A 13,584-nucleotide genomic window follows, 5' to 3' on the forward strand; every position below is an offset into this window, starting at 1 on the left:
AATATTTTAAAAGGCTTTTGGAACAGCAGAAATGCCAACAATCATATTTCGAAAAACGAATGACAGTCTCAGATAAGATGCAGATTGTATCTTACCAAGTGGCTGAATTGATTGCTCAACAGACAAAACCTCATACAATAGCTGAAAAATTGATTCAGCCTGCCTGCAGCTTGATTGTGAAAACTTTGGTGATGATGCTGAGCGAGAAGTTATGGAAATTCCTTTGTCTGATAATACAATTCGCAGAAGAATAGTTGATATGTCAGTTAATATTGAGAAGCGTGTTTCCGAAAGTATGAAGAATTCTAAATTTGCCATTCAAGTTGATGAATCGACCAACATTAGTGGAAAAGCACAGTTGCTTGCCTATATCAGATTCATTCACAATGACGAAATAATCTCACAGTTTCTATTTTGCAAGGAACTTGAAAAACATACCAGAGGACAAGATATTTTCCAAACCTTGTCTGAGTATTTGGAAAAAGTTGAGATTTCATGGGATTCTTGTATTGGAATTTATACGGATGGAGTGCCATGTATGATAGGGAATGTGAGAGGCTTGGCGGCACTCATCAAACAGAAAAATCCAGGTGTAATATCAACTCACTGTTTTTTACACAGAGAGGCATTAATCACCAAGACCCTTGTAGCTGATTTGAAGTTGGTTCTAGATCAGACTGTGCGCATTGTGAACTTCATCAAAGCAAAATCACTAAAGGCGCGGTTATTTGCTCAACTCTGCAAAGACATGGAATCAAACCATCAATACCTAATTCTGCACTCGGAGGTTCGCTGGATGTCCCGCGGAAAAGTTTTAAATCGGGTGTTGGAACTGAAGAACGAATTAAGAGAATTTTTGGAACAAGAAGGGAACCCATTGTACCACCAACTGGATGACAGACTGGTGTGCAAAGCTGGCATATTTGCCCGATATCTTTTCCCGGTTGAATGTGCTCAATGCCAGTATGCAAGGCCACGATGACAATATCCTCACAACTACAGACAAACTAACTGCGTTCAAAAAAAAAGCTTTCAGCTCTGGCTCGGAAGAGTGATGCAACGTAACCTCAATGTTCCCACTTTTAAAATGAGTAATGAATTGTACGGCCTCATACAGGAACATCTTGCAACACTGGTAGAAAAGATTGATCATTACTTCCCATCGTTGTCTACAGAAAAATTCGACTGGGTTAGAGACCCCTTTGCGAATTCCAGCTGTTCAGGTCTGACATTGGATGAGGAGGAGGAAATGGCCTTCATTTCGAGTGATCGCACCTTGAAAATGAAACACGGGAGTATGCCATTGGACTCCTTTTGGATATACAATCAGAAACCGTATCCACGCATCTCTTCAAGAGCATTAACTATTCTTCTACAGTTCTCCACGACATATTGTGAACAGGGATTTTCAGCTCTGACAAATATCAAAGACCAGAAAAGAGAGAGGCTTCTTTGTGTTGATGAGGAGATGAGAGTTTGTTTGTCTCAAATTAGACCTAATATAAATAAGATTACCCGACAAAAACAAGCTCACACCTCTCATTGAGTTTGTATACTTACTTAAGGTTACATATGTAAGAGGCTCGTCTATAAGTATGTTTTGGGAATGAATCATGTTTTTATGTAGCTGCATTGTCTTATACTTTCTGGATGTCCCATGATCATGTTATAAAGTAGTTGTGTTCTATGTTATGAATCAAGCACTGCTAGGAGTTTTTTTTGTTTTTGAATGTATTTCTTATCAATAAAAAATTTGGTGTGGTGCAAGCAAATTTTTATTCCAAAAGTGCGGCCCAGTGAAAAAAGTTTGGGAACCACGGCAATACACCAATAATACCAAGGATCCTTACCTTGAAATTCACCCTGACATTTAATGAACTCAATTTTAGGACCCAGATTTATTAAATTTTGTGAAGGGAATGTGTAACTTTTGGTTGACAAATTATTGCCATTGTAACATATTGCTTTTAAGTTGATTCTATTGCCTGATGAAAGAGGTTAATAATGTGACTTTTTGATTCAATATCCATTTTATAGTTACAGAAATAAGCGTATTGCTTAAGTTTGAAATTAGGTTCTCTTTTAGATTGGAAAACATTTGGTGATCTAGATTGCAATCTAGAGATCAATGGTTCTGTTTTCCTTCAAACTTTGTTTCAGAATTTCTGTGTCTCTGTTGTCCACATTTGCAAAAGATATAATTTAAATGTAATTCTCAGGATGAGAGTTGTTCTTGAATTATGGAGACAGAAACATTCTTATGATAGAAACTGCCTGCCAGATATTTTTAGATTGAAAGGTATATAGCCTTATCTGATATATGTAGAGTAACGATGGAAAATCTTTGTTATTTTGCGTGGTGAGGAGTAAATGAAGCCCAGTGTTCTTGGTCATGTGGATGCAAAAGATTCCATGACACTACATGAAGAAGCCGAGGGAGTTCTGACAAGTGTCCTCATCAATTTTCTTCTCTCAAGTACCCTCTGGAAAATCATATTATCTAATTGTTTTAGCTCAGTGTTATGCATAGAACTATAATTTTACAACCTAGCAGCTGCATTTGCCAATGTAACAACAATAATGGCACTTTGAAAACAAGCCATTAATTATAAAGTTTTGGGACACCTTGAGGACTTAAAGTTCTATATATCCACACCTTGGCATCACATAGGATTAGAAAATAAAGGGACATGGCATAAGGAAAAAATGAAGAATAGCTCAGAAGGAAGAATTAAACATGTTGAAACTTGAAGAAAGGGTGTGACATAAGCGTGTGCAACTGGCTGTGCTGAACTCAGCCCAACTCAAGGAACACTGAAGATTAACAATAAGTCAGATTACAAAATGCAATATAACAGAAATTGGATGCAGGGTCTCTCTCGAGGCAGCTAGTTATTTCCTTCTACCGTCGCTGGGACAAAATTGCCCTGCACATGACATCAAAGCAGCTTTAGACCAAGTGCGGCATCAAGGAGTCTGAACGAAACTTGAGTCAATGGAAATTGGGGAAATTCTCCACTGGTTGGAGTCAAAGGAAGCGCCAAGGGAAATGCTTGTGGTTTTTGGAGATCAATCATCTCAGTTCCAGGACATCACTACAGGAGCTCCTTAGGGTAGTGCCCTCGGCCCAATCATCTTCAGCTGCTACATCGATGACCGTCCTTCCATCATGTGGTCAGAAGTGGGGACATTCGCTGGTTGCACAGTGTTCAGCACCATTCGCAACTCCTCATTCTGAAGCAGTCCCTGTCCAAATGAAGCAAGACCTGGAAAATATCCAGGTCTGGGCTGACAAGTGGCCAGCAATATTTGTGCCACATAAGTGCCAGACACTGACTACCTCCAATAAGAGAGAATTCAACCATTGCCTCTTGACATTCAATTACGATGACCACATAATGGAATTTGGGATTGGGAGAAAACAGGCTAAAATAAGGAAATACTTTTATTGGCCAGGATTGCATAAAGAGTGGTTAAATTCTGGCATACAAGTTGGGTAGTGGGTAAGCCCTAATCATCAATTAAATCTGCACCCTTAATTCTGATACCAGCTTTTGGAAAACCATTTAACAGGGTCTTAATTGATTGTGTAGAACCCCCTACCTAAAACCAGAAATTGGAAGCAGTATCTTTTCAACAATTATGGATATTTCAGTAAGATTTCCTGAGGCAGTGCCTTTGGGGAAAATTGCAGCAAAAATGGTAGTGGAGAAGTTAGTTCGATTCTTTAAAGATATGAATTGTCTAAGGAAATATCAGATCAACATTCAAATTTTATGTCTCAAGTAATCAAAGAAATAAAGAATAATTGGAATAAAACAACTCAAATCTTCAGTTTATCATCCACAATTGTAAGGAGCATTAGAAAGATGGCATCAAATTTTAAAGACCATAATTAAAGCTTATTGTCAGGAATGACCTAATGATTGGGATAAAAGAATTCAATTTTTACTGTTTGCTATCAGAGATGCCATAAATAATCCACAGGAGTTGGTCCTTTGGTCCTCCAATAAGGATATGAGTTGAGAGGATCCCTTAAATTAATTAAAAATTTATAAACCCAAGTTCAGAGACTATACTTTTGACCCATGTGTCAAATTTCCACAAAAGATTAATCAAAGCTTGTGAGTTGGCTAAAGAACATTTGAAATCACTCAATAAACAATGAAAGTTAGAGCAGATAGAAATGCCAACCAAAGCTTGAGGTTTTGTTGCTAGAGACAAGGTGTTGGAGTTGCTACCTGTTTCTGGTGAGCCATTACAAGCGAGGTTCACCAGACCATACCAAATCAAAAGAAACTCGGTGATATAAATTATATAGTGAGTACTCCAGACGGAAGGAAATGTCAGTAAGCATGTCAAGTTAATAGGGTAACGTGATATTATGACAGGAAAGGTAGTCAGGAGAGGAGCGTGTCTGTTGTGGTAAAAGGTGCAGAGAGTGAGATAAAAACATGGAGAGTGATTTGAAAATGAATCGGAAGTCGAAAATTCAGCAGTTGACCACCCAGTAATCCAGGATTGGAAAACACAGAAGTGCTTAAAAATTTAAGGTGTAATATGGTATCTTCCAGAAAACTGTTGAGGTGACTTACAAAAGCTGTTACAAATTGATTTCTGTGAATAGGCTAGGGAAAATGCCTCTGGCCATACATGATAACTTAGGAGATGCATCTCCATAACGCAAGATCCTTACAGACTCGATCCATAGAAATTAGCCCAAGTGAGGGAAGGGATCAAGTTCATGTTGGAAAATGACATTATTGAACCCTGAGTCATAGTAGCTGGAGTTCACCTATTGTAATGGTACCAAAACCAGATGAGTCTTAATAAGTTAATTGCATAACAAAGGAAGATTCATATCTGATTCCACAATGAAAAGACTATTGAAAAGATTGGACAAGCAAGATTTGTTACGAAATTTGATTTATTTTGGGGATATTGGCAATAAATATTAGCTTTTGTAACCCTGGATGGAGGCGGGATCAGGGATTGAATTTGTTGATCAGCCATGATCATAATGAATGGCGGAGCAGGCTTGAAGGGCCTAATGGCCTATATCTGCTTCTATTTTCTATGTATGTTTGTATGTATGTATGAAAGTGACTTATTGGGCCACTTTGTGGGGCAAGGCCAAGTAGCACCGAGAGAAGCAAAAATAAGGGCAATCTTGGATTTCCCAGTGTCTAAGACAAAACAAGACATTTTCTGGTATCCAGGCATGGGTGAAATCTGTTGGAAGTTTCTTCTGAATTTCAGCACTGCAGTGGTCCCCTCCAAGCTTATTAAAGAAAGGCAAGCAATTTGAGTGGCCAAAGGAGTGTCAAAGTGCCTTTGACAGCTTGAAAGCTGTACTGATTACCGCATCAGTTTTAGCAGCACTGAATCATGCTAAGCCATTTAATGTCCGATATTAACATCAGCTGAAATCATAACAGTGAGTAATAATGAATGTATGTAAATGAAGTAATAATTTGTCTAAATATGTTATTTGTATTTGTTTAGAATTTAAAAGTTACCAAAATCAATGTTTTTCTGCATGAAATAAATTTACTATGAACTGAGGTTTTAGATTTTATAACTCGTTATACATAGAACATAGAACATTACAGCGCAGTACAGGCCCTTTGGCCCTCGACATTGCGCCAACCAGTGAAATCAATCTAAAGCCCATCGAACCCACACTATTCCAATATCATCCATATGTTTATCCAATGACCATTTAAATGTCCTTAATGTTGGCGAGTGCACTACTGCTGCAGGCAGGGCATTCCACGCCCTTACTACTCTCTGAGTGAAGAACCTACCTCTGACATCTGTCCTATATCGAGCACCCCTCAATTTAAAGCTATGTCCCCTACAGAGGATCCTAATTCTTCAGTTAGATCATTTCAAATTCAAACTTTATTTTGAAAGTACATTTGTAAACTCTGGCTGATGTTTTTTCTTCATCTCGTTGCAGGTGTTTGTTTCTCGGTTGTTGGCATATTTGCTGAAATCTGATCCTCACAGAATCCTGAGAAGGGATGTTCAGTCTGATGGCTAACTGCTGCACCTGGTTAAAACGTTGGCGAGAACCTGTCAGGTATCATTTAAGCACCTCTAATGAAAGGTTATCAACCTGAAATGTTAATTCTGTTTCTCTCTCCACAGATGCTTCCTGAGCTGACAAGTATTTGTAGCATTTTCTTTTTTTTTCCCCAAAGTTGCTGCGTTTGCGGTCCTTTTACTTTTTGTAAAACTACCGCAGTGCTGCTCTATTTGAGCCTGTTTAATATAGAAACTCCAACTATTTGGTTTGTAATATTGGCGAAGTGCTTTCTAAAAATTATATTTAAGATTTGCAGCTAGAGTTTTTGTAAGAATTGTTACAATCTCTGTAGAGACCGATTTTTTTTTTTCCCCCCAGCAACCAACGGAAATAAACCAAGGAACAAAATTATAAGTTTTAAAACATTTACCATAATAAACAAACTAAAATCAAAAATTATTTAACAGACAACTAACACACCAAGCTAATCCGCACAATTGAGATATATCTTACAACTGCTTTCACTGTTCACTGCACTTGTGGCAGCTATTTAACCATACAAGATTGAGTCCCAAGTTGCTCCCAGCTTCCTTGTAGGCTCTAATCTCCCTGCCATGCCGGGTTTTAACTTCCAGTGTGTTTTGAAAATCACTCCACATAGTCCGAGTATGCCATGGCCAATTGTCACCAGCAACGCCCACCTCGGAGACTCCTTATTCCTTAGATCTCCAAAGGTCCATCTATTCTGCCTTTTTGAATTGAGAACCAGGTCTTGCCAGCATCCTGCATTGTTGCGTACACATTTTAAAAAAACAGTATTTTACTGTAACAGCAAGAGGTGCATTCGCTCCCTCTTTCTCTCCCTCATCCTTTGCTAGTTTCTAAAAATTCCCTACCTTTTTGAGCTACCACTAATCCTTGCAGCATTGCACAGCTTTTCATTCAACTTGATATGTCTTTAACTTCTTTAGTTAGTCACGGTTGGTTTATTCTTTTTGTGGAATCTTTCTTTCTCAATGGAATATATTTTTGTTGAGAGTTATGAAATCTCTAATGTCTGCCACTGCTTCTCAACTATCTTGTCTTTTAACCTATTTTTCCAACCCACTTCAGCGAACTCTGTCGTTGTACCCTTGTAATTGCATATATTTAAGTTTAAAACACTGGTTTCAGACCCATATTCCTCACCCTCAAAGTTGCAAAGCACCTTTCTATACACTATAGTTAAGAAAGCCCACCAACGCCTCTACTTTCTCAGAAGACTAAGGAAATTTGACATGTCAGCAATGACACTCTCCAACGTTTACAGATGCACCATAGAAAGCATTCTTTCTGGTTTTATCACAGCTTGGTATGACTCGTGCTCTGCCCAAAAGACCGCAAGGAACTATAAAAGGTCGTGAATGTATCCCAATCCATCACGCAAACCAGCCTCTGGTAGACTCTGTCTACACTTCCCGCTGCCTCGGCAAAGCAGCCAGCATAATTAAGGACCCCACGTACGCTGGACATTCTCTCTTCCACCTTCTTTCTTCGGGAAAAAGATACAAAAGTCTGAAGTCGCGTACCAACTGACTCAAGAACAGCTTCTTCCCTGCTGCTGTCAGATTTTTGAATGGACTTACCTTGCATTAAGTTGATCTTTCTCGACACCCTTGCTATGATTGTAATACTACATTCTGCACTCTCTCGTTTCCTTCTCTATGAATGGTATGTATTGTCTGTATAGAAACAATACTTTTCACTGTATGTTAATAAATATGACAATAAGTCAAATGAAAATCAAATTCACGCCATAAAACACCCCAAGGTGCTTCGCGAGAGCATTATAAAGCAAAATGCACTATAAAGCCACAATAAATAAGAGATCAGATGTACAAAAGGTTGGTCAAAGAGGTCAATTTTAAGAACATCTTGAAGGAGGAAAACAAGGTAGCAAGATAAATGTGCACAGCAATTGAATACTGTTGTTGAAAGCTGATGGGCTGAGTGCAAAGGGGATGGAGGTTTAAATCCCAAGATGTAGTTGAGTCAGAAAATACAGCTAACTATTTCTTAACATGCTAGGTTCCTGCACTGAATCCTAGACCCGGACACAGTGTTCCTGCTGCTCACCATCTTGGCTCACAGTTTCTTCCTTTTCCACAGCAATGTAACAAGCATGTCTGACTGCACCCAGCTACAATTCCAAATGCGTCACTGAATCTAGATGCTGCTTCACTTTATTTTCATCAACCAGCTGTAACATCTCCAAGTTCTAATACTTATTCTGAATTACGAAGTCAGCACATTGGACTTTCACAAAAGAATTGTATCCTCTGCAAACCTCCTGTTACACATGTTTACAATAATATAATTTGCCTAACACGATCAAGGGTGCTGTCCAAAAGATAAATAGATCATGTATTCATCATTATATTCACTTGTTTGGATTTCCACTGCAATATAAAAGGCCATTCTAACTGAATGAGCTTTTAATTGCTTCTCTTATCTCTTCCAGTTGCTGCAAGAAGTTTAATAATTTTTGTTAATGTTCTGCCTGGTTAATATTTGTACAAAATGCCTAAGTTAATGAGATCACTTAAGTTATTATTTTGCAAAAGCAGAAAATTAAGAGATTTTGTATGACAGCTCTTTTTCACGGACGGTTTTGCATTAATTCTTGTACATTACAATTCTGCAGAGCTACACTCTAGCTGTTTAGATCAACATGTCAGTATCAGCTGAAATTATTTTTTTAAACTTACAGAACTCTTACCACTGCACTCCCAATCCATCCCCTTAAAACATTCCAATCTAATAGTAGTCTTTTTTATTAGTTCTAAGGAACTTAAGGAGCACCTTGGAATTGGGATATGGGCCTTGGGACTGCCACTAATAGAGGTTTACAGCATGAAAACAGGCCCATATGAATGATTAAACTGCTGTGGACTGGTTGATCGAGTGGTATCCTTGAGGACCATGCCCAGAAACCTGCGGATGTATTGAGTGAGATAAGGCGAAGAGACAAGGCTAAAGACAGTAAAGCATGTATTTAGTATTGTCACATTGCTATGACCAATCTGCATGTCCCAGAGATTTTTTTTCTCACTCATTTTGGCTTTGAATCACAGAATGTTCTATAGCTTCACCCTTGAATGATTTAATTCCTCATGTACTAACACAGTTAGCGCAACTTCAAAAAACAGTTTCCCCTTAGCCTCATTTACCTTTCCCCTGAACTTCCCAAGGATCTATTTCTAAACTCTTCTCCCTGTTCCTCATCTAAATTCAGCCTGTCCAACTTCCATAAGTATGGTGTTGACAGGTAGTTTCACCTCTTCATTCATTTGTAGACCATGCGTTATTATTGATAATCACTTTCTGGTTTGGCATTCGTAATTTGGTAGAATGTGGACTGCTGTGTATTGCCTCTTTGTAGCATATTCCAGCCCAAATATTATCCAGTATTTTTACAGTCATCACACTAGTCCCACAGCAGAATTGTGTGTCGGGGATATTATAATTCTTGAAAATGTGATTTTGTAAATTTTGTAATCATGGGTGTGTGTATATGTCTCCAACTTTATCACTATATAATATAAATTCTGAGATCTCTGGTTTAACATGTTTCTATGTTTCTTCTTTATCGTATTGTAAATGGAAAAAGTAGCTTTACGCAGATGTAGCATGCTCTTTTCTCAGGAAGGTGACTCTAGTAATGGTAGGATTGGATAATGCTGGGAAAACCGCAACTGTGAAGGGAATTCAAGGAGGTAAGGAATTTTTGGTGATCCATTGAAACTTCAAACTATATTATTCTAACTCTCTGTGGTAATTGTATAAACATTGTGAGGGCAATTCTCCCAAAAAGAATTAATTGCCCAACAGGCGGAAAAATGGGTGATTTTCCCGCCCGTTTTTTGGGAGTACTTTATTTTACGAATCTTTGGCACCCTGTGCTTCACATCCCACCTCCAATCAGACTCGTGCCTCATCCCACTGGCGAGGCCGGCAGTATAGCGCTGAGTGGGCCACTGCGCTTGCGACGATCTGTCAGTGAGGAGATCGGCGAATTTGCATTCTTCTCTCTCTCTTCCCCCCCCCCCCCCCCTCGCCAGCTGGCTTCCCAACCACCCCACGCCGCCCCAACCCACCCCACCATGTGCAGCCCCAATCACCGTCTTCCTCCCTCTCCCATCAATCCCCTTGCCGAGTGCACAGCAGGTCTCCTCCCACCACCACGGATTGGCCCCACCCCCTTGACAATGCCATGGTGCCCAGTGGGCACACTGACGGTGCCCAGTGGGTGGTGCCAGGCTGGCACTGGCCAAGGGACACCCCCCATCCTGCCGCAACCTCCCAGGGTGGCCTCGATGGCCTCTGTTTCCACTAACAGGATGATCATACCTGATCCCTGTTGATGGGGACGAATTGTAATCTCCGCTGGTGGGAACCTCTCCCAGCAATGGGGGAGACACTAGCGAGCCCGGAGACTACCATCCTGGGCTCACTAATCATATGGAAAGGTGAATCTCCATATTGGAAACAGCCTTGCACCGATTTCCAGCGTGAGACAGATTGCATCGAGAAATGTTGCCTGGGAGACTCACGATCGGCCGGACGCCAGTCGCAAGTCCCGCTATAGGCTCCCACTGATGTATCCTGGCCACTGCACTACTCAAACAGCACAGCAGCTAGGAGAATTGCCCCCAGTGAATTTCATGTGAAATCTTGTCTCATAAGAAATAACAGCTGTAGCTTTTAAATTATAGAAAATAAATTTAATCTCCTGTTCATAGCAGATCTTTCAAATATTGTAATGCAGGCATTGCTCCCAACTAACTGCTCTTAATGAGAATGAAAACTACAAAATAGGACTCTATAATACCCATAATTCTGGCATGATGGGTACTGTTTTGCTAACAAAATGGCATCCATGCTGCACGTGCTCACCAGTACAGGAAGCAAGATTGAGTCATTAGCTGGTAATGCTTATTTGACACCAGCGGTGTGATTTTTCAAGCTTGCCATTCTAGCATACGTCCTCTTTAACCATGTACTGATGAATAAGAGTTCAGCAACAGGAAGGGATCCTCATCATTAATAAATGCAGAGGATGGTTGAACGCAACACAGATTGTTGTGGGATGCTACTTGTCACATCTTGCTCATTAACATTCCTGCGCATTATTCCTATTCTCTGCCTTCCACTCAGCCAGTTTCCAAACTAGGTCAACAAAATCAATTCCAGGGGCTACAACTTCAGTTAACAGTCTCTTGTGATGAATTTTATCAAACTCTTTTTGGAAGTTTTATAAATAACATCCATCGACATTTTCCAGTCCACTGGTTTTGTCACCTTTTTTATTTAAAAAATCAGTCAGGTTCCTGATATGACCCACCTTTTACAAATGCATGCTGGATTTTAAGGGAGTAAAATCACTTATCAATTATGGTAACCCTGCGACGCACAGCTCTTTCTTGCCAGTTTATGTTGTCCACGAGAAGCCAGACAAATGCTTTAAATCTGGCAAGCATTTCATTTGTGATTCAAAAGAATGCTAGAAAGACTCAACAGGTCAGGTGGAGAGAGAAGCAGAGTTAACGTTTCGGCTGGAATTTTACTGGCATGCTTGCCCGAGGCTTGTAAGATCGCACCCGAGGCCAACAGAGAATTCCGTTCTACGAGCCTTGCCCGCCCTGTTTCTGGGGCGGGTGTGTCGGTAAAATCAGGGCCTTCGAGTCCAATGTGACTCTTCTTTGAAACCCATTTGTGACTTCTTTTTTGCAAGAACTCCCTGCAGCCATACTGCATATATCTTCAGCCTAAAATGTCTCTGCTACATAGGGATTCAGGGTGGTGGTTACTTTAACCTCTTCAAGCAATACAGTACCAGTTATGGGCTCCAACTGTTGGCAGTGTTCTATAGCTATCTGGTCTTGCCTCTTTGGGAATCTGAATCTCTATAGCCAACCATCTCTTTAACCTGTGCTTAATGCTCCCTCCACTCACATTGTCTGTATCTTTAAGACCTGGTTGGCTGTAGAGATTCGCATTCTAATCAGTATTCTGTAACTTGATTTTGTGTCTCTGTGCCCTGTTTGAGAGCAGATTTCCACTCCATCTGACAAAGGAGCAGCGCTCCGAAAGCTAATGGCATTTGCTACCAAATAAACCTGTTGGACTTTAACCTGGTGTTGTTAAAACTCTTACTAGATTATATATGCAGGGTAAGTCTCTTTGTGAGGTGTGGTCCTCCATCCTGAATTCCTGGCAGGGCCGTGTGATATTCCCTAAAGCTCCCCAAACTGATGCTGCTTTTGCACCTGTACCCCCTCTTCCTATAGCCAGTAAGGAGTGGCCAATATCACAGTTATCCATCAATAACGCAAATACTTCTCAATGCTGGCAAGATAGTTGAAATGTCAAAAATAGCACAATTTCAAATGCTGATCATAAAAGCTCCTTTAACTGTCCAGAAAGACACCGATGATCTGACTACTTGCAAATGAGTGTCCCATATCTTTAGCACGCAGTACAACTGTATGGGTCCAGCACTGAACATTCATGCTGAGCTCACCTGTTTTTGAAAGGAATTCCATTCACTTATAACTAGGCTTTGATGGCAGTCGGCAGATAGACAAGGATGGGGCAGTAAGTTTAGCACTTGAGTTTTCAAGCACTACTACTACATTCGTGCCTGATAAGGGATTGAAAACTGGTTCTAATGTACGTATTAAGAATATGATTGTGATTTCTAATTGGTTTTATTATATGTAAGATTCCATTTGGGGTCGATGCTGGAGCGGAGAAATGGGTTTAAAATGTTGAAAAAAGTAGCAGTTGGAAGTTCTTCATTGACCCATGGAGTATGCATACTTATTCTTTTCTTTTGCAGAATCTCTGGAAGATATAGCTCCCACAGTGGGTTTTTCAAGAATTGATCTAAAACAGGACAAGTTTGAAGTCACCATCTTTGATTTGGGAGGAGGAAAAAGAATTCGTGGTATCTGGAAGAACTATTATGCTGAGTCTTTTGGTGTTGTTTTTGTTGTGGACTCCAGTGATGTTGATCGAATAGAAGAAGCCAAAGATATTGTAGCAGAGGTCATAAGGCATCCTCGGATATCAGGGAAACCTGTACTAGTGTAAGTATTAACTCTGAACATAGAAAAAACATCTTGCATCATAGATTGTTTATCTATAAACAACAGATAAACAGATCTATTGTTTATCTTATCCAATATTTATATATGCATGAATAAAATGGTACAAGTATTCTTATATGCAGCAATATCGCAGGTCTTCTGTTAGTGTAACACTGAATGCCCAGTCGATGAACATTTGGCCTGTGTATTCTGCTTCTGTGCTCACTAGCCCACAATTTTCTACCTATTAATATAAATGGTTGTAGTTTGCACACGCTTGGATTATTATGATCAATCTGTTAGATTTTAAATACTGCTTCTTAAAGTTAAATGTAAAGAGGAAACTGCATAATATCTGAAATATCGTTACTGTGGGGAAAGTGAACTTTTCTATAGTTGTAACATCCTAATGACCTGATTTGG

General features: G+C 39.8%; 1 protein-coding gene across 3 annotated transcripts in view; it reads left to right on the forward strand.

The window, feature by feature from the left end:
- arl13b (ADP-ribosylation factor-like 13b) overlaps window positions 1-13,584 on the forward strand; it is a 79,516-nt gene that overhangs the window by 4,073 nt on the left and 61,859 nt on the right. For all 3 annotated transcript variants that reach the window (XR_013499904.1, XM_078232545.1, XM_078232546.1), the window contains exons 2-4: window positions 5,963-6,085; window positions 9,716-9,786; window positions 12,912-13,161. Coding sequence is in view for 2 of the 3 variants with exons in the window: in XM_078232545.1 (XP_078088671.1) it covers window positions 6,027-6,085; window positions 9,716-9,786; window positions 12,912-13,161 (380 nt within the window). In the remaining variant the exon portion in view is untranslated. The remainder of the gene's footprint in view (window positions 1-5,962; window positions 6,086-9,715; window positions 9,787-12,911; window positions 13,162-13,584) is intronic.

The sequence above is a fragment of the Mustelus asterias genome, chromosome 17 (assembly GCF_964213995.1).
Source record: "Mustelus asterias chromosome 17, sMusAst1.hap1.1, whole genome shotgun sequence".
NCBI lineage: Eukaryota > Metazoa > Chordata > Chondrichthyes > Carcharhiniformes > Triakidae > Mustelus > Mustelus asterias.